The sequence below is a fragment of the Bos grunniens genome, chromosome 11 (assembly GCF_055505025.1).
Source record: "Bos grunniens cultivar Pamir isolate PY7600 chromosome 11, Bosgru_T2T1.0, whole genome shotgun sequence".
Taxonomy (NCBI): domain Eukaryota; kingdom Metazoa; phylum Chordata; class Mammalia; order Artiodactyla; family Bovidae; genus Bos; species Bos grunniens.
The window spans coordinates 103644916-103668674 of record NC_141175.1 but is presented as its reverse complement, the minus strand read 5'-3'; the positions used below and the strand labels follow the sequence as shown (position 1 = coordinate 103668674).

The 23759-nt window shown below is 42.4% G+C and overlaps 2 protein-coding genes across 11 annotated transcripts in view; one reads left to right on the top strand and one right to left on the bottom strand.

The window, feature by feature from the left end:
* The first annotated feature begins 2 nt into the window (after nt 1-2).
* Nucleotides 3-9005, top strand: UNC50 (unc-50 inner nuclear membrane RNA binding protein). 8 transcript variants are annotated; one of them, XM_086328077.1, is made up of 6 exons: nt 3-72; nt 1282-1565; nt 2978-3098; nt 6973-7112; nt 7201-7302; nt 8675-9005. In XM_086328077.1, the coding sequence occupies exons 2-6, from the start codon at nt 1286-1288 to the stop codon at nt 8809-8811; spliced, it is 780 nt and encodes a 259-aa protein (XP_086184203.1). In that variant the 5' UTR covers nt 3-72; nt 1282-1285; the 3' UTR covers nt 8812-9005. The 8 variants fall into 8 exon arrangements, with proteins under 8 accessions (XP_086184203.1, XP_086184198.1, XP_086184199.1 ...); XM_086328072.1 differs by having other exon boundaries at nt 39-72; nt 7198-7302; XM_086328073.1 differs by lacking the exon at nt 3-72 and adding an exon at nt 127-228.
* A 586-nt stretch (nt 9006-9591) lies between these two features.
* The window catches only part of MGAT4A (alpha-1,3-mannosyl-glycoprotein 4-beta-N-acetylglucosaminyltransferase A), a 176571-nt gene continuing 162403 nt past the window's right edge, over nt 9592-23759 (bottom strand). For all 3 annotated transcript variants that reach the window (XM_086328066.1, XM_086328065.1, XM_086328067.1), the window contains 2 exons: nt 16813-16925; nt 9592-16670 (listed from right to left, as the gene is read on the bottom strand). In XM_086328066.1, coding sequence (XP_086184192.1) covers nt 16644-16670; nt 16813-16925 — 140 coding nt within the window. In that variant the 3' untranslated portion in view covers nt 9592-16643. The remainder of the gene's footprint in view (nt 16671-16812; nt 16926-23759) is intronic.

Sequence of the window (23759 nt, the reverse complement as noted above, 5' to 3'; positions counted from 1 at the left end):
GCGGGCGGAACCGGAAAAAGAGCGGTAGCAACCACTTCCGGTGGGCGCGCGGCGAGAGACGTAACGCGAAAGGTATCGCGCGCGGCGTTTGTGGGTCACGTGACGCGACGCGCCCCCTACGTGCTTGACGTAGCGGGGAGGGAAGTTGGCCCAGCGGCTGCTGGGTCGGCTGCTCGGCGGTGGTGGCGGGTGTATGTGAAGCCGGTGGACGCCGCCGCGGGGCTCCAGGTGAGGCCTGCCGACGGCCCCGTCTGCGCGCGACTCGGGCTCGCTGGTCAGCCTTTTCCTCCGGCAACTTGCGGCCCCACATCACCCGGCCCTGGAGTGACCGCGCCCGGTCCGGCTGCTCGGGCTGCGGTGGGGCTGCCAGACACCATCGCGGAGGCTGGTTACAGCCGAATTTCAGATAACAGCGAATGATGTCTGCATAGCTGTGGGTCTCACGCAGTGTTTCGGACCTGCTTATATTACAAATTACTGTTGTATCTGCGATGCAGTTGTAACTGGACGTCATGTGTTTTTATGCTCAATCTGGCCGCCTTACCGGAGGCCCCGAGCCGGCGGGGAGCAGCTGGCGTCCTGGAGGCCTGGGGAGTGGAGCCCGACACTGGGCTGCCGGGGCGGGACATGGAGGCCGGACGATGACCAGCGCCTCCCTGGCTTCAGACTAGTTGGACTGGACCATGATGAACTATTCAGGAAGTAAAACACTATGCGTTTGAGTTTTGCCTTGTTTTTACATCCCATGCTAATGAACGAGTTATTTGTTGGTGAGGCGCTGATGGACTTGTGTGATAAGCCATTTACTTTACCTTGTCGGGAACATCGTTTCTGTTTGGGTTCAGCAAGGGCTTTTCCTTAAAGTCTTGATTGTTAGCACAGATGACAGGTGGACTTTTGATTCAGACTGCCTGAGTTCAAATTTTGGCTCCATCACTATCTCTGCTTCTGGAGAAGGGGTGGGAGGAGGTGGGGAGAGGTGGAGCATGTCTGAGGATTGACAGAAATGAAGTACAGAGAATGGGTGGACCTTGTAAAAGCGTTATTATGAAGGTTCAGAAGGCCACGGGGCAGCCCTTTCCTGAAGTGCAATGGGCAGTTCTCCAGCTCCCAAATCAGCCTCAAAACCAAATTTACTCTGAGTCCTGCCTCTTCTCAGGGATCGGGGCCAAAATGTAAGGTGACTTCTCTCCTAAATAACTCACAAGAGGGGTGCTAGAGGCTGGCAGTTTCTTCTGGTGATTTGTATTAATAATATAGTTTTCCCTCCCTTCTATCTAGGAAGATGTTACCAAGTACTTCGGTGAATTCCCCAGCGCAGGGGAACGGAGTGTTGAGTTCCAGGGATGCAGCCAGACACACAGCGGGAGCAAAACGCTACAAATACCTGAGGAGGCTTTTCCGTTTCCGGCAGATGGACTTTGAGTTTGCTGCCTGGCAGATGCTCTACCTGTTCACTTCCCCACAGAGAGTTTATAGAAACTTTCACTATAGGAAGCAGACAAAAGATCAGTGGGCCAGGGATGACCCGGCTTTCTTGGTCCTGTTAAGTATCTGGCTCTGTGGTAAGTGTTTATCTGCTGGAGAGTTGAGAAATCAATTGAGTGTTTCAGGTTGGACTTGTCATTTGGAGAATCCTGTTGTCAGCGTGTTATGGGTCATAATTTGGGGTTCTCTGAAGCCGTTGTCTTCCTTTCTGAAGTCTCCAAAATCTCCTCACAGGAAAGAGAGTGGTATTCTTCCTGATTTTTAAGGTCCCAAGCAGATGCCAGAGGAAACTGGTTCCTGGGAACTTTGAAAAGCACAGTACAGAGTCACTCCATGTCTTTCAACTGCCATGATAAATACGTAGGGCTTCCCTGGTGCTTCAGATGGTGAAGAATCTGCCTGCAGTGCTGGAGACCTGAGTTCGATCCCTGGGTCAGGAAGATCCCCTGCAGAAGGAAATGGCTACCCACTCCAGTATTCTTGCCTGGAGAATTCCATGGACAGAGTAGCCTGGTGGGCTACAGTCCATAGGGTCGCAAAAGAATCAGATACAACCAAGCAATTAACACTTTCACATTTCTCATAAATTCACTGATACCCAAATGCAAACTTACTGTGAAAAAGGACTACTGAGATTGGAAATTACATTTCACTGTCAGGCTGATCCAGGGCTTCCCTGGTGACTCAGTTGGTAAATAACCTCTGCAGTGCAGGAGATGCATGTTCAATCCCTGGGTCAGGAAGATCCCCTGGAGAAGGGAATGGCAACCCGTTCCAGTATTCTTGCCTGAAGAATGCCATGGACAGAGGAGCCTGGTGGGCTACCGTCTATGGGGTCGCAAAGAGTCAGACATGACTGAGGGACTAACACTTTCACTTCTCACTTTCATCAGGCCCATCCAGAGTGAGGGTTCTGAAAGTACTAATGTGATCTTGAGAAACTGCTTTAAGTTCTCCAATAGTGCAGTGAAAGGGTCTGAACCACTTTTAGTGTCTCAATCATGTCTGACTTTTTGTGACCCCTCGGACTGTAGCCTTCCAGTCTCCTCTGTCCGTGAAATTCAGCAGGCAAGAATACGGGAGTGGGTAGCCATTTCCTTCTCCAGAGGATCTTCCTGAGCCAGGAGTCAAACCTGGGTCTCCTGCATTGCAGGCAGATTCTTTACAATCTAAGCCACCAGGGAAGCCCACCTTTAACTGGGTTTAAACATGTGAGTGCCTTCTCAGTAGTGGTCGTATTCTGAATGCTGGGGCTACCCTGGTGAATCACAGATATATGGGGGCCTCCTCAGTAAACGTCAGGTATCTCAGTGGTAGTTGTGTGTTCCAGGGCGATCTGCATTTCTTAATCAGTTACATTTATTAGTAAGATAGCTTATTTTACATACCTGCATCCCATTCTGGAATGGGCATCTGAAAGGCAGAAACTGGCCTGTATGCTTAGAATGTAGCAAAGTGCCTGAATGCATCTTGTAAATCTTTCTTGCAGTGTCCACAATAGGATTTGGCTTTGTGCTGGACATGGGGTTTTTTGAGACGATAAAGCTGCTCCTTTGGGTGGTATTCATAGACTGTGTAGGCGTCGGTCTTCTCATATCAACTTTAATGTGGTAAGTACAGAAGCTTTGGTTTTTCAGATGCTACTGTAGAGCCTCCCTCTGTTTGCTTCAGAGAGTAGCTGATGGAAATGGAAACTCTATGAACTGAAAGCACGGATTTTGTCCGCCAGGATTACCATATCTCATTCTCCTGTGTTGGCACCTAGAGCAGAAAATACTTTTCAGGGGATGGTCTGCTTTGTCAAACTGCACCAGATAAGTGAATTGAAGTCATGATTATGTCGTATTAACAAAATCCCTGATTTTGCAAAAATGTTTCACAGCCAATTCTGCTGAAGTTGACTGATTTCTCAGTCTGACTCTCTCTGGGTTTGCTGTACCAGTAATAGTGTGCTGAGTATCAATTTGGCGTTTGATGTTTTGATGGGTGCTCTTGTGTGGTTGGTGGAAGGGGTGGACAGGCGGGTGAGCTCAGCAGGGGGCTGGTGGTTGCTGCTGTGTATCAGAGAAAACACTGGAACCTGAGTTGCAGAGAGACCTGGGTTCGAGTGCCAGCTCGGCCATTTACCCTGTCCTTGGAAGATGGACGTTAATTATCTATTTGTGAGGTATTTGAAAAGCTTGTACTATGAAAAGCACCTGGCATACAGTCTGTGCTCAATAAATGGTAGCTGTTAACATTTTGAGCAAAATTGTGAGAGGCTGGCCTCTGATGGATACAGCCTGTTTGCTTTGTTAACTCCTGACCAGTCCAATAGGTTTTGTATGTGCTGGGTAGTCAAAAAATGCATGCACCAGTAATCTAAAATTCTAAGTGAAAGTTGCTCAGTCATGTCTGACTCTTTGCGACCCCATAGATCCCATAGTCTGCGGAATTCTCCAGGCCAGAATACAGGGGTGGGTAACCTTTTCCTTCTCCAGGGGATCTTCCCAACCCAGGGATCAAACCCAGGTCTCCTGCATTGCAGGTGGATTCTTTACCACCTGAGCCACAAGGGAAGCCCCTTAAATTCTAAAATCTGTCCTAAAAAGGATACTGCTAACTAAGATGGCAAATAGATGTGGAAACAGTGGCTGACTGTATTTTGGGGGCTCCAAAATCACTGCAGATGGTGATTGTAGCCATGAAATTAAAAGACGCTTGCTCCTTGGAAGGAAAGTTACAACCAACCTAGACAGCATATTAAAAAGCAGAGACATTACTTTGCCAGCAAAGGTCCATCTAGTCAAGGCTATGGTTTTTCCAGTAGTTAGGAATGGATGTGAGAATTGGACTATAAAGAAAGCTGAGCACCGAAGAAGATGCTTTTGAACTGTGGTGTTGGAGAAGACTCTTGAGAGTCCCTTGGACTGCAAGGAGATCCAACCAGTCCATCCTAAAGGAGATCAGTCCTGGGGGTTCATTGGAAGGACTGATGTTGAAGCTGAAACTCCAATACTTTGGCCACCTGATGCGAAGAACTGGCTCATTGGAAAAGACCCTGATGCTGGGAGGGATTGGGGGCAGGAGGAGGAGGGGACGACAGAGGATGAGATGGTTGGATGGCATCACTGACTCAATGGACGTGAGTTTGGGTAGGCTCCGGGAGTTTGTGATGGACAGGGAGGCCTGGACACAACTGAGCAACTGAACTAAACTGAACTAATGAAAAATCTGACTCTGGAAGAGGATGAGCTGGAGAGAGTGGTGAGGCTGGGTGCAGTTGTGTGGTCTGCGTTTGAGCAGAGGAAGCCCAGACTAGTGTGGTGATTCCAAAAGTAGAGGATGGTAGGGAAGAGGGGGGAGCCCAGGGCCTCTAGGGTGGCCTGCAGGCTGTGGGCTTATGAGTGCCCATGTGGGCTTTGGGTGCTGGTGCATTCCATATGGGACATGCTGAGTTCAGGAGACTTGTTGATAATGAAATAAAGGTTCATTAGACACTGGCGGCGGCGAAGGCATTGGCACCACACTCCAGTACTCTTGCCTGGAAAATCCCATGGATGGAGGAGCCTGGTGGGCTGCAGTCCATGGGGTCACTAAGAGTTGAACACGACTGAACAACTTCACTTTCACTTTCACGCATTGGAGAAGGAAATGGCAACCCACTCCAGTGTTCTTGCCTGGAGAATCCCAGTGACAGGGGAGCCTGGTGGGCTGCCGTCTGTGGGGTCGCACAGAGTCGGACACGACTGAAGCGACTTACCAGCAGCAGCAGACACTGGGGGAGGGAACTTGGAGGCTGCAGCAGTCTGGCCAAAATGAGGATGTGACTGGCATTCTTAATCTGAAGGTGGGAGGGGAGGACTCAGCTGTCTTGAGCTGTCCCGGGAGGAGTGTCAGTGTTCTAGAGGTGAGACCTGGATGAAGGCCAGAAGCCTGGGAAGCACCTGTTTAAGGGCTGAGCAGAGGGGTGGGGCGGCAGCAGGACCATTGAATGGGAGCCCTTGGATGGGCTAAACGCTTCTTACTCCGTTCATTTTATAGCACAGCCTTGGCTCATGTGGAAGGTGTTTTGGTAAGTTCCAGTTTGTTCTACCAAAGCACTCTGATCTTGACATTTTCAGACAATTGAGTATAGGACTATTTTATTAGTACTATAACACCTCTCGTTTCTTTTTCTATTTTTATTTCCACTGTAGGCATAGCATTTTTCTTAACAGTATCCTTGAAATCACATGTAGAAGCAAACCATCAAATTTCCATTACTGTTTACAATCCTTTTTGTTCTTTTCCTTTGAAGACCTGTCTTTCTGTTACCTGAATGTCTGCCTTTTCATTTATTCATCTTTTAAAGGAACCATGAGACCATGCTGTGGAACAGAGGCACGAGCTTGAGTGACTGTTCCTGTGGCTGGAGATGTCGCTGGCCACTCTTTCCTTACTGGTTCCTCCGGATTCCCTGAACTTTCCACAGCGGGGCGGGGGTTGGTGGGGTGTATGTGACCCCAGTCTTAGGCCACAGACCTGTTCCCTATTTGTGTTCACTCTGGGTGATCTCATTCAAGTTCATGGCTTTTAATAGCATCTGCACACATGAATCTGTATATCCCCTGTGTGGACCGCTCCTCTAAGCTTCTAGACCTTCTTTCTGTATTTCTTACTTCTTCACCATAACAGGGCCAGGTCCAAACTCCTGTGCTCTCCCCTTCCTGCACCCAAATCACTCTTGGTGCAGCCACTCCTGCCTCAGTGGCACCTCCATCTTTCAGTGGTTTTAAGGCAGGAGTCTCTCAGTTGTCCTTGACTGACCTTTTCCTCTGGCACCCACTGTCTAGTACTCCACTCTTGTCTTTCGGGCGTCCCTGCTGTAGTCGCCCCAGACCAGCGCCCCCGCTGCCGCCACCCTCTCCTCTCTTCCTCACAGTGACTTCCCTCCTGCCGCTTCGCTTCCATTGTCCCCAAGGTCTGTTCTCAGACTGCAGCCAGAGGAACCCCGTCAAAACAGTAACCCAAACGTCCTTTTGGGAACTCCTCAGTGACTTCTTATTCCACCAAGAGTAAGAGCCAAACGTCCGACAGTGGCCACAGGGTCTATAAGATGCTCCTTTTTCTTGTCCCATTTCATTGCCTGCTGTCTTCTCACCAGTTGCAGGCACTCTGAGCCCCTCCCCCACTCTGTGCTCAAGACTCCTCTCTGCTTGGCAGGCTCTGCCCCAGGGGTTCCCATCACTGCCCCTGGTTCTTTGCCCAGATGTCGCTCTCTCATGACTTGTCATAGTTAACATTTCACCTTGGTAGCCTCTGCCCTTCTGTCCTGCTTAGTCTTTCTCCGTACGGCCATCTGACTGTACTGTCAGTCCACTCCCACTAGATTGAAGGCAGAAATTTGTTTACCACCATATCTCCAGTGTCTGGAATAATGCTTGAGCTATAGAAGATAGTCAGTAAATACGCATGGGGTTAATTTTATTGTATTATGAAAGAAATGTTACCTTTTTTTTTCAGGTTTATCTCCAATAAGTATTTAGTGAAACGGCAGAGCAGAGACTATGATGTGGAGTGGGGCTATGCCTTCGATGTGCATCTGAATGCTTTTTATCCTCTCCTGGTCATTCTGCATTTTATACAGCTTTTTTTCATCAACCGTAAGTAGCAGTTTCTTCTAAACTTGTCATCAGAAAGTCTTCATTGTACCCACTGAAAAAAGACTCATTGTCCGTGTCTCTTCAGCAGATGTCATCCTAACAGACACATTTATTGGATATTTAGTTGGAAATACCTTATGGTTGGTTGCCGTTGGCTACTATATCTATGTAACTTTCTTAGGATACAGTGGTAAGTAATTGATTTTTTTGGTTGACAACACTATGGCGAGGGGAGAAGTTGTAACAGTAATACAGTGAGCTTTATGGAGCTGGCACTGTCCCTGGTGTTTTACATAAATTCTCCCAGTTAATCTTTAGTTACATGATACAGGTTTACTATTCCCCATTTTTCAAATGAGACAAGCCCAGAGAGATTAAGTAATTTATCCATGGTCCCGTAGCTCCAAAGTGGCATAGCTGGTACATAACAAACTTTATAATTTCAAGGAACCATGTTAAACCATACTGATGCTCTCCCGGTTTCTTGCAGGAACCCATGACGAGTTTTTTTTCTCCCAGGCTTTTGGGTTCTGGGTTACCAGCAGGCAGTCAGATGAGGAAAGGGTTGGGTCCAGTGTCTGGGCATGTTTAAAACCTTTGCCGTATTTTCTGTTTTATGATTGGGGGATGGTTCTGAAATATTTTTCATTTTGTAAACATCTGTGTTGGTCCCAGGCCACCTGCTGGACTGGAGAAGCCTAGGGGTGAGAGGTGCTGTGGATGATCACAGATGATCAAGCCCAGCTTGATCCTGCTGAACTCAGGATATGTTTATAAATTCATTATTCAATCCTGCTCTCGGTTCATCTTTCATAGTATGAATGAGAACCGTATTTATTTTTCTTCATGTATGTTAAGAAATGACTGCTATTAGGAGTTAAATTTAGAGATCGTATGACTTGTTAGTGTTATGTGTTGTAGCCCTTTCCTTTACTGTCCCTCTAGATGTTCAGGATCTTACCGTAAACCTAAGTCACTTGGACTCACGTGTGACTGATTCCACTGGTCAGAGAGTCCCCTTGACTTTGTCAGGAACCACTTGCCCCCCCATCTCCAAATTGTAACACCTCGTTTTGGGCATGAGGGAGGTCCTGTCTCTCGTTCGGGAGAGATGGAAGTGGATTTTGGATCACTGTCCTGGTAACTCCCTACAATTTAGAAGATTCTTTGGGCACAGCTCAGTTTCAGTTTGGGGACTACTTGTATGAGAAACACTTAGATTTGAATGCATGGGGTATGGACCCACTAACAGGAAGTGACAAGTGAGAAAGAAAGAAACACAGATATCTGGGGGTGGGTTTTATATTTGAGAGCTTCATTTCTTCCTAAAGTCTGGGATCCTAGTTGAGAGCTCACTTTCTCAAAGTGGAGGTGTAACACTCCCTCGGTCGGGAAATCTCCAACAGCTGAAAGTTGGTTTTTTCCTATAACATCATCCATCTCTGCTGGTACATTAAGATGGGAAGCTTCTGCAGCATCACAGGTTTAAATTCCCCACTTCATCCATTACTAACTGGCGATGTTGACTCTCACCCTTAACCCGGATCCTGGTCCTTTTCCAGCGCTGCCATTTTTGAAAAACACAGTGATCCTTCTCTACCCGTTTGCACCTCTCATCCTGCTCTACGGGCTGTCACTAGCATTGGGCTGGAACTTCACCCACACGCTCTGCTCCTTCTACAAGTACAGAGTGAAGTGAGCCAGGGCGCCCCTTACATCTGAGCAGCAGTATTGGTGAGGTGATTTCTTGTGAAACCTGTAAATAAACTATCATTGTAGATATCTTAAAGGTATAAAGTTTGCAAATTTGAAGAACTATAAATGTTAATACTTAGTACATTCCTTAAAACTAATTAAATGTACATTTCTACAATAAATATTTTTTAAACTAAAGTGTTACCTTTTATTCATAAATATTTGCACACAGAATGATATGCAAAGTACTAAGGCTATGAAGAAAATAAAAAGGTAAAACTTTTTAACAAATTATTTTTGAACACGTATCCACGTAATAGTCATGTGTGTCCCATCCCCTCCCCAACTGTTACTGACAAGGTACAGAGTCACCCCCATTTCTAACAGGCCACATTTTAAACTTTTATATAAGCCACAGGGTCCTAATTTAAGCTTTAAAAGTCTCTTTAGGAATCACTGAACTACAGGCTGTAAATGTCACTAATAGCCATTATTTATGCAAAAAAAAAAAAAAAAAAATACCCAACCAACAAAATGTACTAGATGAAGAGTCCCCCAGAAGCTTTTCTCACTCTGGGAACTGTATAACACACACAAGGCATGAGTGAACCTCTGTATAACGCTGATAATCATGGTCTTAACAACTAAGGCTTTTTTTTTTTTTTTAAAGACTTTCCAAAACACACAAATCTACTATTGTTTTCTAACTGAAAATAGTCCTGGTAAGCTATTATTATATATCAGTGTTAAACAAAACTATAATAATAAAAAAGCTTGGTACTCATGAAGTTTTACCTGTTTTTTATTAGGAGGAGTCTTGAATTCAACATGGCTTTTTAAACTTCTTTATTTCAAATACACATGAACGGTTGTGGCACAGAGAAACAGTGATGAAGGCACAGTCAACGGGACCAGTTATCAGGTTTTCAGTTTTAGCAGCAAATTAGAAAATAAATAATCTGCCTTTGAAAATCCAACAGGACCTAAAATAGTACTACAGTTATTACCAATCCGACCAATGAAGATGTTATAAGGGAAATATGTACAATATATTTCAGGGGAAAAAAAAAAAACATTGGTACAACCTGGAAAAGCAGTTCTTCAGGCAGCTTCTCCCAGGGGTGCTTCCAAAAACACCCCCAATTGCAAAGACAGCCTTTCCAAACGAAGTTTGTTCTCAAGGAGAAATGCTTTAGTTTTTCACCCCATAAATGAAACAATGGTTACATTTAATCAGCTGATCTCTAAAATCTTTCTTAGAAAACACGACCGACTACACTGAAAACGTCAAATCTGCTGGCAGTGCATCTTACAGTACTGTCCACACCGGCCATCATTAAGGCTCAGAGACTGTGTCTTCAAAAGGTATTTTCACCCAAATTTCAGCAAACTGAGCATTTCGAACAAATAATGGAATGCTTATCAAACTCAAGTACCAAATCTTTGATTCCAGGGCAATTTGCTAATCACTAATGCTCTGAATTAAACAGCCTTCCTTGAGTCCAAGAATATGGAATGTTCTCCACAGCAGACAATCCTTATTCTAGAACAGTTTTAGCACCACAGTTCCTAACGTTTTTCCACACAAGCGTTTCCAGGCCAACACTCAGTTTACATTTTTTGAATGACATCTAAATTGCCCACTCATACTCCGAAGCTCCAGCCCTTTCTGGTTTGTTCCTCTGGAAATGCTCTAGCTAGCACCCTAACAGGTGAAGCGAGTGTTTCGGGCAAGAAGAGTCAAGTTTCTGTATAGATAGTGATGATACAGGTATATAAATATAAAAAATGCCTGTTTTTTTTTTTTTTTTAGTAATACTCCTGTAGTGGTCTCTTCAGCACTGTAGGTTCACATGCATTGAAGAAATGAAGCATATTAGTTATGCCATATATATGTTAAGATTACTAATTAAAGATATACAATTCTCAAACTAAATCTCACACACTATGAACACTGCTCCATAGCTTGGAAATGTTTCCTTTCCTTTAGGACTTCAGATACGATTATGACTCAAGTCTTTGACTTTTTGATAACTTTAGCCTCTCATTTTCTTTCTTTTCAACTTTTCTTATATCAGGGCTATGGCAATATAGTCAAAGAAGCACAAAAAATATGGATAAACCAAAATTAAACCAGCAATTAACAGTTTGGAAGCAAAAGTATTTTGGAAAATAAATGAATTACAAAACTTTGTTTAGCACATATAGGATTTGATCTGTGCTTAGATTATAAAGTAATACAGAGCAGATGATTTGATCTCTACACAAAGGCATACTTTTTTTCCTCTTAATAGCTTATTTAAAATAGCATTATTCATTCTTAGTAACAACTGACAGGCTCAGAACAATCAAAATCAACATAAAGTGACACTGATTCCAGGAAAAATATGCCTTACTGGATCCTGCTCCTGCAATGTCATGCTAGCAGTTCCTTTATGAAATGTGCTGCTAAGCTGCTGCAGGTTTTTGCCAATAACCTTCCAATGAAAATTAACTGAGGTCTTTGGGAGAGAATCCCAGATGAGACTTGGATATATAATCTGGTAGGACAAGACTTTATTCATGTGTTTATCAAGAAATAACCCAACTATGTATAAAAAAATGAAACTAGAACACTAACACAAGAAATAAACTCAAAATGGATTAAAGATTTAAATGTAAGGCCAGAAACCATAAAGCTTTTACAGGAAAACATACGTAGTACACTCTGACATACATCACAGCAAGCTTCTCCATGACCCACCTCCTAGAGTAATAGAAATAAAAGTAAACAAATGGGACTTAATGAAAAGCTTTTGCATGGCAAAGGAAACAATAAAGATTAAAAGACAACCCTCAGAATGGGAGAAATAAAACAATAGGCAAACAAAACAACTGATAAAGGATTAATCTCCAAGATACACAAGCAGCTTGTGCAGCTCCAAAACAGAAAACCCAATCAAAAAATGGACGGATGACCTAAACAGACATTTCTCAGAAAACATACAGATGGCCAACAAACATGAAAAGATGCTCAACATAGCTCATTATTAATGCAAATCAGAACTACAAGGAAGTATCACCTCATGCCAGTCAGAAGGGTCTTCAGTAAAAAACCTACAAACCATGAATGCTGGAGAAGATCTGGAGAAAAGGGAACGCTCTTGCACTGTTGCTGGGAATGTAAACTGATGCAGCTGGTACGACAATTCCTTGAAAAACTAGGAACAGAACTACCACATGACCCAACAATCCCACTACTGGGTATATAGCCTGAGAAAACCATAAATGAAAGAGACACATGTAATCCCAATGTTCATTGCAGCACTTTTTACAATAGCTAGGACATGGAAGCAACTTAGATGTCCATCAACAGATGAATGGATAAAGAAATTGTGGTACATATATACAGTGGAATACTACTCAGCTGTTAAATAAAAAAGTGTACATCGGAGTCAGTCCTAGAGATGGATGAACCTAGAGTCTATCATACAGAGTGAAGTAAGTCAAAAAGAGAAAGACAGATATTGTATATTAATGCATGCATATGGAATCTAGAAAGATGGTACTGATGATCCTATTTGCAGGGCAGCAATGGAGATGCAGACAGAGAACAGATCTGTGGACACAGTTGGGGAAGGGGAGGTGGGACGGATTGAGAGAACAGCATGGAAACGTACATTACCATACGTAAAACAGCAAGTGAGAATTTGCTGTATGACTCAGGAAACTCAAGCCAGTGCTCTGTGACAATCTAGCGGGGTGGGATAGAGTGGGAGGGGTTTTCAGAAGGGAGGGGACATAGGTATACCTGTGGCTGATTCATGCTGATGTATGGCAGAAACCGACACAATATTGTAAAGCAGTTATCCTCCAATTTAAAAAATAAAAATAACACACCAAAGGAATCAAGTAGGAAGACTTTTCTGCTTCACCTCTTTTAAATATCATATTCATTTTCTATTGCTGCATTAAATCACGGCAAATTTAAAAGCTTAACACAATACCCATCTATTATCTCACAGGTCTGTAGGCCAGAAGTCCAGGCAGACAGGACTGTGCTCTCTGCTCAAGGTCTCAGAAGGCTGGAATCCAGGTGCTGGTGGGGACCAGGCTCTTGGCTGCTGAAGCAGAGTCCATCTGCAGACTCCTTCAGATTGCTGGTTGAGTTCAGTTCCTGCGGCTGCAGGACTGCAGTTTCCATTCCCTTGGCTGCCGGCTAGGGCCTCTCAGCTCCTTTAGAGGCATTTCTCCTCATGTGGCTGCCCCCATCTGAAACCAGCCATGGTGTCTCAAGTCCTCCTGCTTTGAATCTCTGACTTCTGCTGACAGCCTGAGAAAACTCAGGGCCCACATGATTTGGCTAGCTGTTCCCAGATAATCTCCCTTTTGCTGTACAACATAATTACGGGTCATAATCACAGGTTTCACATACACTCAAAATCTAAAGTCACTGGGGGTCATCCACAGAAGTCTGGCTGCTACAAATACACACTGCTATCAATTAGAGCAATCTTTCCAAACATGCTGTTTGCATATAATCACACTTGGCTCCACGGACAGCACTGTTAGCAGACAATGTTTTCATTACCAGGATACATTTAAGAGAAGACTTCACAGCACTGCTGACGTTTTTCCTAATTATTTACTGATGCAGTTGTTGATCTAAAAAAGCTATAAAAGATATCTCCAACAGTTGAATTAACCTATACATACATGTCTAGAGCCTGCGTGCTAAATAAGCCACGTGCATTCGTGTTTTCCAAAGCTTGTCAATCACAAGCTTTGGAACCTCAACTTAAAGTTGTAGATCTTAACTGGACTCCAATAGCAGAGACAGTGAATGCCGTAAAGAACGCATGAGACTGAGAGCAAGGAATTTAGAACTGGATGTCAGGAACCTGGAAATAGGTCCTCAACTTTCTCTTCTCCCTGCAAATACTCATCATCATTTACACTATGACATATTCTGCATGTCTGCTTTTAGCTTCATGATTGCAGCTCATTATTCTGAATTCTAAAATGTTAATATTAGCACTCTTGACACAGTGCTGTCCTACAGAATTTTCTGGGATGATGGAGATGTTCTACATCTGTGCTGTTCGATCCAGTGGCCACTAGCCATAGGGAGGGCCAGTGTGACTACAGAGCTGAATGTTTTATTAATTTAAGTAGCTGCCCGGTTGTCCAGTGGCTACTGTAGAGAACAGCAGGGCTCCAGAGACAGCATGCCATAGACACACAGAAAAGTAAAATTAGTCCCACTGCTTGACACACTTTTCCCCACTCACTCTTTGGGCAAAAGTGGTTCAGCATCCATTCAAGGTCAAGCATTTACTTTCTCTCTGTTCCAAGTTCCCTAATCTTCTGTCCCAATACTTCAGTCCCTAACCTGATTCTTAAGGGCAACCACCAGAATTGCCTGTTCTTGGCAAGCTTCTAATTGTCTAGTGGAAACCAGGGGAGGAGCGCTCAGCAGAGAAGAGGCTCCATGGACACCTGTACAACAGGGGATGGACAGGAAGCATGACGTACACGCTTGCCCACGGGAGCTTGACATTTGGTCAGAGTGAGTACATGTCTGTGCACACACACACCCCACAAACAGAAACTAGACAGTTGAGACCGTGTGTGTGTGCGCGCGCGCGTGCAAGTGTGTGGCAAGGACAGCAGCTGAAGAGAGTTCAGGAAAAGGAAGAGGAGTGTGGGCTGGAAGAGCTGGTCCCTTCCCACAGACCCTGCCTGGGTACCTGCCGTGTGTCAGGCAGTGTTCTGGGCTCAATGAGGTGCTGGTAACAAATTCACAGGAAGGAAGGGGTGCACAAGGGAGTCCTTGAAAGACAAGATGTGGCTAAAACTCTTCTTAGGAACAGGAGGGATGAGCTAATAAGTTTTCACCCTCAGCTCTGCAAAGCTGCCTGGATAAGGCTCAGTCTCAAGACATGCACCCTGACAAAGGGCCAGGAGCTGCAGTTACTGCCACTCCTCGGACTCTCAGAGCATGGCCTTTCTTCCTCAGGTCACAGTCGGCTACTCGGGAAGCAGAGAAACAAGGGGGTTCTAAACCCACCCCCAGATTTTTACCTCCTGCCACTTGGTTGTTAGAGCAGCAATTTAGTATGTGAAGCTGGTTCCAATATTTTATAATGAGAGGCTATGCTTTTCCAGTGAAATTTCCCTGCCAGGCACTGGGCCAAGGAGAGTTGGGAAGAAAAGGTAAATTAAAGAAAATACGAAGTAAATTTTAAAAACCTTGAGGAAAATGTTTAACTAGACTTTGACATAAAAATAATCATTGTTGGCAACTTGTAACTTTTAAATCAAGAACCATTCAAGTAATGGAAAAAATTGTACCCTATCTGTGTTTTCCATCCTTTTTCACTGCATGACCCTGTACAGAAAATAAGGCTGTTTGAAAGCTATTTGTTCAGCCTGCTGGGTATGGGTGACACTTCTCCAAGCTAAAGGCAACCAGCTAGAACCTCCAGTGCCCAAGGCCTCAGCCATGGGCTCTTTGGAAAGCCCAGAGGGTTTAAGCTCTGCACACCTGTAGCTGTCTGCAACCCACCTGAGGACACCACAGTGGCTGGGAACTGATGTTGATAATTCATAATTTTGTAAAAGACTTCATTTAAGATCACTGACTGCTAAGGCTGATAATATTTTTGTCTACAGTGACATCATGTGGAATTGCAAGTTTAAGAGTAATAAATACTCTCTGGATGTGAATTTACTTACAGTTCATACTGCAACAGAATAAATTATTTTGAAAAACATACACCTGTTACAATACCTTTCACCAAAAACCCACCATTACATTTTTCTTTAAAATTAAACCAATTGTGACTCGTACAACAGCATTACCTAGAAAACATTTTGTCAGAACTCAGAATGAGTGCAGATATAAAAGCCTCAAGAGAAAATGCATCTAATTCGTGGATTTTAGACAAAGATTAATACAGAAAGAAGAGTTTATCATTTTACATATCAGAGGAAATGTAATGACTTCAGTTTATGGTAATTTGGGTTGAAATGCATCACCCTTGCACATTAAAATTTATCAGACTGATTTTTTGTGGCTATACACCATACATAGTATAGTAAAATAACCCTCAAGAAGGACATTGGTCTTTAAAATCCTGGCTTTAAGGAATGACAAACGGCTTTGAAAATATTTTGCTCAGAATCATTGTGATTATAAAAGTACTTCAGTTAGGAAATCAATCTAGAATCATTCTTAAATGGCAGTGCATTTGAAAAATGGCATTAACTTGTAATGTTTGCATTTCCAAAGAAAAATATAGAAAGAACTTAAAAAAGCAAGGTAACTGGTTTTCAAAAAAAGTATTGATTCAAAAATTTACTGCACAAAAATATGTACTTCTTAAGTATTTCTAATAAATTAACTCCATAACGTTTTATGTATATTTATATATTTATATATATATAATCCCTGATCATCTATAAAAGAGGGTCTATAATACTAAAATAAATGAACTTCAAAAGTACCCCCTTCATAAAATGTATTTAACATTAATTTTTCTCAAATTTAATGAATGTAACAATATGTACAACTCTTATGTATTAGTATAATACCAAAATAGTACAAGTCATATTAACAGGCTGTCATAACTGTAAAACGTTTGAGTTGAGTTAAAACTGGAGGACAGCTTAGATTCAAATGAATACAATTATCCGTGGGAGATTCATTTTCCAAGTGGAAATATGACAATCATTTTATCTACAGTAGATTTCGCGAGAGGTAGAATTCAAGTTACCAAAAAAAGGTACGTGCTCAGCTGTCTTTAATCAACAAATTCACAGGGAAAAAATGTGTTGGTTTCTTAGTAGAGATGGTCAGTTTGTGACTTTTTTAATATGGATCTGAAATACAAGATAGTGAACAGCATGATATGGCAATCAATTTTCAATTCGAAAAAGATCTTAAGTATGAAATCCAAATGTTGTAAAAAAAAAAAAAAATGTAGAATCTAATCTGTTCCACTGATTTAATGTATTGTCTTACCTCATTAAGAATGGCCCAAACAGCAGAATTCTGAATAACTGAAAGTCGGAAGGCCGAAATGGGGTTTAGGCTGGGATCCACCATCCCTTCCGCAACACCGTTTTCAAATTTCCCTGCAAAGGAAAAATCAACACTCGCTGGGGTAAGACCGAAACAAGCACGCATAAACTATCACTAACTCAAAGCGGGGAAGGAAAACACCAAAAAAGTATTTCCAGTAGAGGTTTTTACACAAAGGATGGGCGAATTTGTTTTCTTCCTACTACCTTAATTCCAGGTTTAAATTTTTCACAAAGTAGTACATGCTTTAAAACATGAGCAGCAACCTGTTTAACAGGCAGAGCAATACATTTTATTGCACATTTTTAAAAAGTAAATATATTTATTCTGACATCAACTAACACAAGTTTTTAGTAAAATATGACTTTTGTAAGTCTTACAAAACATACTCCTTTCCATCTCTCAGTCTACTTTGAGGATTGAGTCAACAGTAACAAATTTCACTGCTTAATTAGACACACACACACGATGGTTGGCCTTGAGTGATTTCCAAGGTCAAATCTAGGAGGAATTAAGATATGATACATCCTCAAGGCAGGTCTAATATAAAACTCCATTATAAATGACAAGCTCATAAAGCTTTCACGTAAGGATAAGGACCAAGACCTAGAAAAGATAATAAGCTCTCTACTCTACTTTTCTTGCCGTGAGGAAACTGCAAGGAAACAAAACAAAAACACTGTTGAAAAAGTGTCAGAAAAATGGTTGTTCTGAATCACACTGCTCTAAGCCAGAGATTGGCAAACTTCCTAAAAATAGCAGATAGTAAATATTTTAGGTTTTGTGGGTCAAGAGAGCATTTGGGAATATCACACAGGTACTCATATAGGAAAAGAGAAAAACTAATTTCCATAAAATTTTTATTGATGAAATTCAAAATTTCAACTTAGACTCTCCTCCCCTCCAAACTGCCACATAACATACGAGATTTTGATATATCTTGAAGGTTTCCTTTCACACAGCCTAGATAAGATACTGCCAAATAATGTTACTAATCCATAAGCACAAGATTTAATGGAGCATATCCATGACTTGGAAGGTATCTGCCATCAAATTCTATTAAGAGTCTTTTCTTCAAAAGATATATCTACCTTATCATAACATTACAGATGAATCACGTCCAACCAAAGGTTATGTGGAACCTCCTCAATTAGCTTGATATTTCCTGTAGTTTGGTGTCACCAAAGTGACTTGAATGCAATATAAGTTTTGCACATAAGAACTGTTTTATTTTAATAATTTTAGGTTGAATTCACTAAGAAACATTATCAGGTCTGAAGCAAAAACTATTTTCAAAAAGATAACAGTAGTCGAAGGCACTCAAAAACTTTCTCACTTGGAAAATTTTCAATTTTTATTCCAGAGCTTAAAAAAAAATAAAATTTTATCACTGCTAAGCCCCAGAACTGCTGTTTGGTAGGGCAAGTCAGAATATTCAGGTCTTATTTCTGACAAAAATTCACAGAACTGATGTCGATGAAGTCAATGAGAGTGAATAAAATTCACTGGCAATACTACTAGTTCAATAAATTAATCATACACGACAGATTCAAGCACTCTGTAAAGCGTCTATTGACGCATAATAAGGTAACCATAGGCTTGGAATACCTTGCTGCTGCTGCTGCTAAGTCGCTTCAGTCATGTCCGACTCTGTGCGATCCCACAGACGGCCTCCTACCAGGCTCCTCTGTCCCTGGAATTCTCCAGCAAGAACACTGGAATGCCTTATGGCTTTTTAAAACTTTTTATTTTACATTGGAGTATAGCTGATTAGCCATGCTGTGATGGTTTCAGGTGCGCAGCAGAACAACTCAGCCATACACAGACACATATCCATTCTCTCCCAAACTCCCCTCCCATCCAGGTTGCCGCGTAACACTGAGCAGAGTTCCATATGCGGTACACTGGGTCCTTGTTGGTTATCCACTTTAAATACAGCAGTAAACGACAAGCTTTGTAACTGTCCATCAAACCCTTCTCCTGCACAAGTATTTTCACCACCATTCACTGTAACATATCCTAGCAGACTCCACTTCAGATGTACAAATTCTGTGTCTTCTCAACTTGTTTGAAAACACTCTTGCCTGCACTTGTTCTCTACAGACTATGCACAGAGGCCAGTTGTTCAGTCGCTTCAAACCTGGCATTGACTCCAAATAACAAGGCCGCGGTTGTTAACAGATGAGGCAGTAGTATCTGTCAACTCAAGCCAAAAAAAAACCACTCAAATAATTTGCTTGCCTTTTGATTACTGACATTGCTCTCAAGGTCCCCAACTCCTCAATCAAAAGTTATTACTGAAAGTCTAATGGTCTGAAATAAGATTTTTCTCTGTACACGGATCTCTGGCTGTTACAGCTAAACACTGGTGAATGGTTTTCTTGCTTGCTAACTTTGGTTACAGCCTCATTAGAATCTTTTATTTTTGTGAAGAAACTCTCAGTGATATGTTAAATTTTCTAGTTTTTCTGACCATTGCTTTCCTGTGAGCTGGGGATACTGTTGTGAGTGGTTAGTTTGGTAACATATTCTTCAGTACAGTTCCTTTACACAGTCAACACGATGACCTGCCATCTACCTTTGTAAAAAGCACCCAGATTCCACTGTGTTAAAAACCACAGCATTCCAAGTCCACTCTCTTCTTGTTTTTACCTGAAGGGTAATCACTGGTAATTTTCTTTGAAATGCCACAATAGACTGATGTGTGTGGCACATCCACACCGCCAAACTAACGCATCAGTGCTACTGGTGATACACTGAGCAGCAATTCAAAGCGACGGGAGCACCACCTCCATCTCTTTGGCAACTGCTCGCTTATCTCTGCTGTTGTAGCAGAAAGACACTCACAGACAACCCAGAAACAAACGAGCACGGCCATGTTCTAAACAAACTATTCACGGGCACGGAAATGGGGATATTTTCTAATTTTTACATATCATGACATAGAAGGCAATGGCACCCCACTCCAGTACTTTTGCTTGGAGAATCCCACGGACGGAGGAGCCTGGTAGGCTGCAGTCCGTGGGGTCACTAGAGTCGGACAGGACTGAGCGACTTCACTTTCACTTTCCGCTTTCATGCACTGGAGAAGGAAACGGCAACCCACTCCAGTGTTCTTGCCTGGAGAATCCCAGGGATGGGGGAGCCTGGTGGGCTGCCATCTGTGGGGTCACACAGAGTCGGACACGACTGAAGAGACTTAGCAGCAGCAGCAGTACTATTTTTATTTTTTTCAACCACTTAACAATGAAAATAATGAAAAAAGTTTCAACATTCTTTGCTCACAGGCCATTCAAACAAGCAGCTAACCCTTGTGCTGTTACATGATGTATCAATTCTAAAGTCTTAAAACATAATCAGATCAGATCAGATCAGTCGCTCAGTCGTGTCCGACTCTTTGCGACCCCATGAATCGCAGCACACCAGGCCTCCTTGTCCATCACCAACTCCCGGAGTTCACCCAGACTCACGTCCATCAAGTCAGTGATGCCATCCAGCCATCTCATCCTCTGTCGTCCCCTTCTCCTCCTGCCCCCAATCCCTCCCAGCATCAGAGTCTTTTCCAATGAGTCAACTCTTCGCATGAGGTGGCCAAACTACTGGAGTTTCAGCTTTAGCATCATTCCTTCCAAAGAAATCCCAGGGCTGATCTCCTTCGGAATGGACTGGTTGGATCTCCTTGCAGTCCAAGGGACTCTCAAGAGTCTTCTCCAACACCACACTTCAAAAGCATCAATTCTTCGGCGCTCAGCCTTCTTCACAGTCCAACTCTCACATCCATACATGACCACAGGAAAAACCATAGCCTTGACTAGACGAACCTTTGTTGGCAAAGTAATGTCTCTGCTTTTTAATATGCTATCTAGGTTGGTCATAACTTTCCTTCCAAGGAGTAAGTGTCTTTTAATTTCATGGCTACAGTCACCATCTGTAGGGATTTTGGAGCCCAGAAAAATAAAGTCTTGATACTGTTTCCACTATTTCCCCATCTATTTCCCATGAAGTGATGGGACCAGATGCCATGATCTTCGTTTTCTGAATGTTGAGCTTTAAGCCAACTTTTTCACTCTCCTCTTTCACTTTCATCAAGAGGCTTTTTAGTTCCTCTTCACTTTCTGCCATAAGGGTGGTGTCATCTGCATATCTGAGGTTACTGATATTTCTCCCGGCAATCTTGATTCCAGCTTGTGTTTCTTCCAGTCCAGTGTTTCTCATGATGTACTCTGCATATAAGTTAAATAAACAGGGTGACAATATACAGCCTTGACGAACTCCTTTTCCTATTTGGAACCAGTCTGTTGTTCCATGTCCAGTTCTAACTGTTGCTTCCTGACCTGCATACAGGTTTCTCAAGAGGCAGGTGAGTGGTCTGGTATTCCCATCTCTTTCAGAATTTTCCACAGTTTCTTGTGATCCACACAGTCAAAGGCTTTGGCATAGTCAATAAAGCAGAAATAGATGTTTTTCTGGAACTCTCTTGCTTTTTCTATGATCCAGCAGATGTTGGCAATTTGATCTCTGGTTCCTCTGCCTTTTCTAAAACCAGCTTGAACATCAGGAAGTTCACAGTTCACATATTGCTGAAGCCTGGCTTGGAGAATTTTGACCATTACTTTGCTAGTGTGTGAGATGAGTGCAACTGTGCAGTAGTTTGAGCATTCTTTGGCATTGCCTTTCTTTGGGATTGGAATGAAATGACCTTTTCCAGTCCTGTGGCCACTGCTGAGTTTTCCAGATTTGCCAATATGCCAATTTTCCAATATGCCAATACTGGCATATTGAGTGCAGCACTTTCACAGCATCATCTTTCAGGATTTGAAATAGCTCAACTGGAATTCCATCACCTCCACTAGCTTTGTTCGTAGTGATGCTTTCTAAGGCCCACTTGACTTCACATTCCAGGATGTCTGGCTCTAGGTGAGTGATCACACCATCGTGATTATCTGGGTCATGAAGATCTTTTTTGTACAGTTCTTCTGTGTATTCTTGCCATCTCTTCTTAATATCTTCTGCTTCTGTTAGGTCCATACCATTTCTGTCCTTTATCGAGCTCATCTTTGCATGAAATGTTCCTTTGGTATCTCTGATTTTCTTGAAGAGATCCCTAGTCTTTCCCATTCTGTTGTTTTCCTCTATTTCTTTGCACTGATCGCTGAAGAAGGCTTTCTTATCTCTTCTTGCTGTTCTTTGGAACTCTGCATTCAGATGTTTATATCTTTCCTTTTCTCCTTTGCTTTTCGCTTCTCTTCTTTTCACAGCTATTTTTAAGGCCTCCCCAGACAGCCATTTTGCTTTTTTGCATTTCTTTTCTATGGGAATGGTCTTGATCCCTGTCTCCTGTACAATGTCACGAACCTCATTCCATAGTTCATCAGGCACTCCATCTATCAGATCTAGGCCCTTAAATCTATTTCTCACTTCCACTCTGTAATCATAAGGGATTTGATTTAGGTCATACCTGAATGGTCTAGTGGTTTTCCCTACTTTCTTCAATTTAAGTCTGAATTTGGCAGTAAGGAGTTCATGGTCTGAGCCACAGTCAGCTCCTGGTCTTGTTTTTGCTGACTGTATAGAGCTTCTCCATCTTTGGCTGCAAAGAATATAATCAATCTGATTTCGGTGTTGACCATCTGGTGATGTCCATGTATAGAGTCTTCTCTTGTGTTGTCGGAAGAGGGTGTTTGTTATGACCAGTACATTCCAGGCTCAAAATAAGATAAGACACACGCAAGTTGAAAACCATACTGGTAAAGTTTATACTCATTTTCTTGAATAATCATGGCTATTGTTTTTAATTTAATTTTTATCTTATATTGGAGTATAGTTTTTGGGTTTCCCAGGTGGCGCTAGTGGTAAAGAACCCACCCACCAATGCAGGAGATGTAAAAGATGAGGGTTTGATCCCTGGGCTAGCAGATCCCCTGGAGGAGAACATGGCAATCCACTCCAGTATTTTTGCCTGGAGAATCCCATAGACAGAGGAGCCTGGCAGGCTATAGTCCACAGGGTCACAAAGAGTCAGACGCGACTGAAGCAACTTAGCACGCAAAAATGGATTTACAGTGTTCAGGTGCACAGCACAGTGATTCTGTTACACATTTACATATATCATTTGCACAGAAAATATTCAACATATGAACTTCCTAAGTAATGTTTTTATTAAAAAATTATTAATACTTGTTTCATAAAGGTATGTCCATATTTGGACTGGGATAGGGAGTGTGTGCTACAAAAATAGTACTATTTAATATTTAGTTAGGATGTGGATTCAGGGATGAAAAATACTGTGGAACTCGAAACATTTTAACTTATGAGATATCTGAGCTCACTTGATGAGCTCATTTAATTAGAACAATAATTAGTAAATGAAAAGACTGGCGTCATTAAAACCCTCTCACCCAGCAATTTTATGCTGAAGAAATACTCCTGCATGTGCAGAAAGCATATTGAGACTGCAGCAAAAATTGCAAATGATTTTAGTAGCAATGATTAGTGGACTAATTAAATTAGGACATGCTAATATAAGGGAATATTAGGCAGCCAATTAAAAGAATGAAGGAAGAATAAAGAGAATGAAGTAAAGTTGTAGATAATGCAGTTGTAGTTACTTCCATTTCTAAGCATACACTGGAGAGAAACTCTAGTACACGTGCATAAGTTTTTAGACCAGCAAAAAGATGAAGACAAACTTGATGACTAAAGAGAAGAACAGATAGTAATGTAATCATATCTGGAGGTCTACCCAACAGTGAAAATGAATGATCCATAGATATACAGATCCACATGGTTGAATCTCACAATGGTGAGAGACAAAAAATTGTAGATTACAGAATGACAATCATTTATACTTTAAAATAAACAAAATAAGACTATGCATTATTCAGGGG

Bases quoted from the DNA above. Each gene is read 5' to 3' on its own strand.
- UNC50 (XM_086328072.1), top strand. From the start codon at position 1,286: ATGTTACCAAGTACTTCGGTGAATTCCCCAGCGCAGGGGAACGGAGTG. The intron at 1,566-2,977 runs GTAAGTGTTTAT...TCTTTCTTGCAG, and splicing joins GTTAAGTATCTGGCTCTGTG to TGTCCACAATAGGATTTGGC. The intron at 7,303-8,674 runs GTAAGTAATTGA...GTCCTTTTCCAG, and splicing joins AACTTTCTTAGGATACAGTG to CGCTGCCATTTTTGAAAAAC.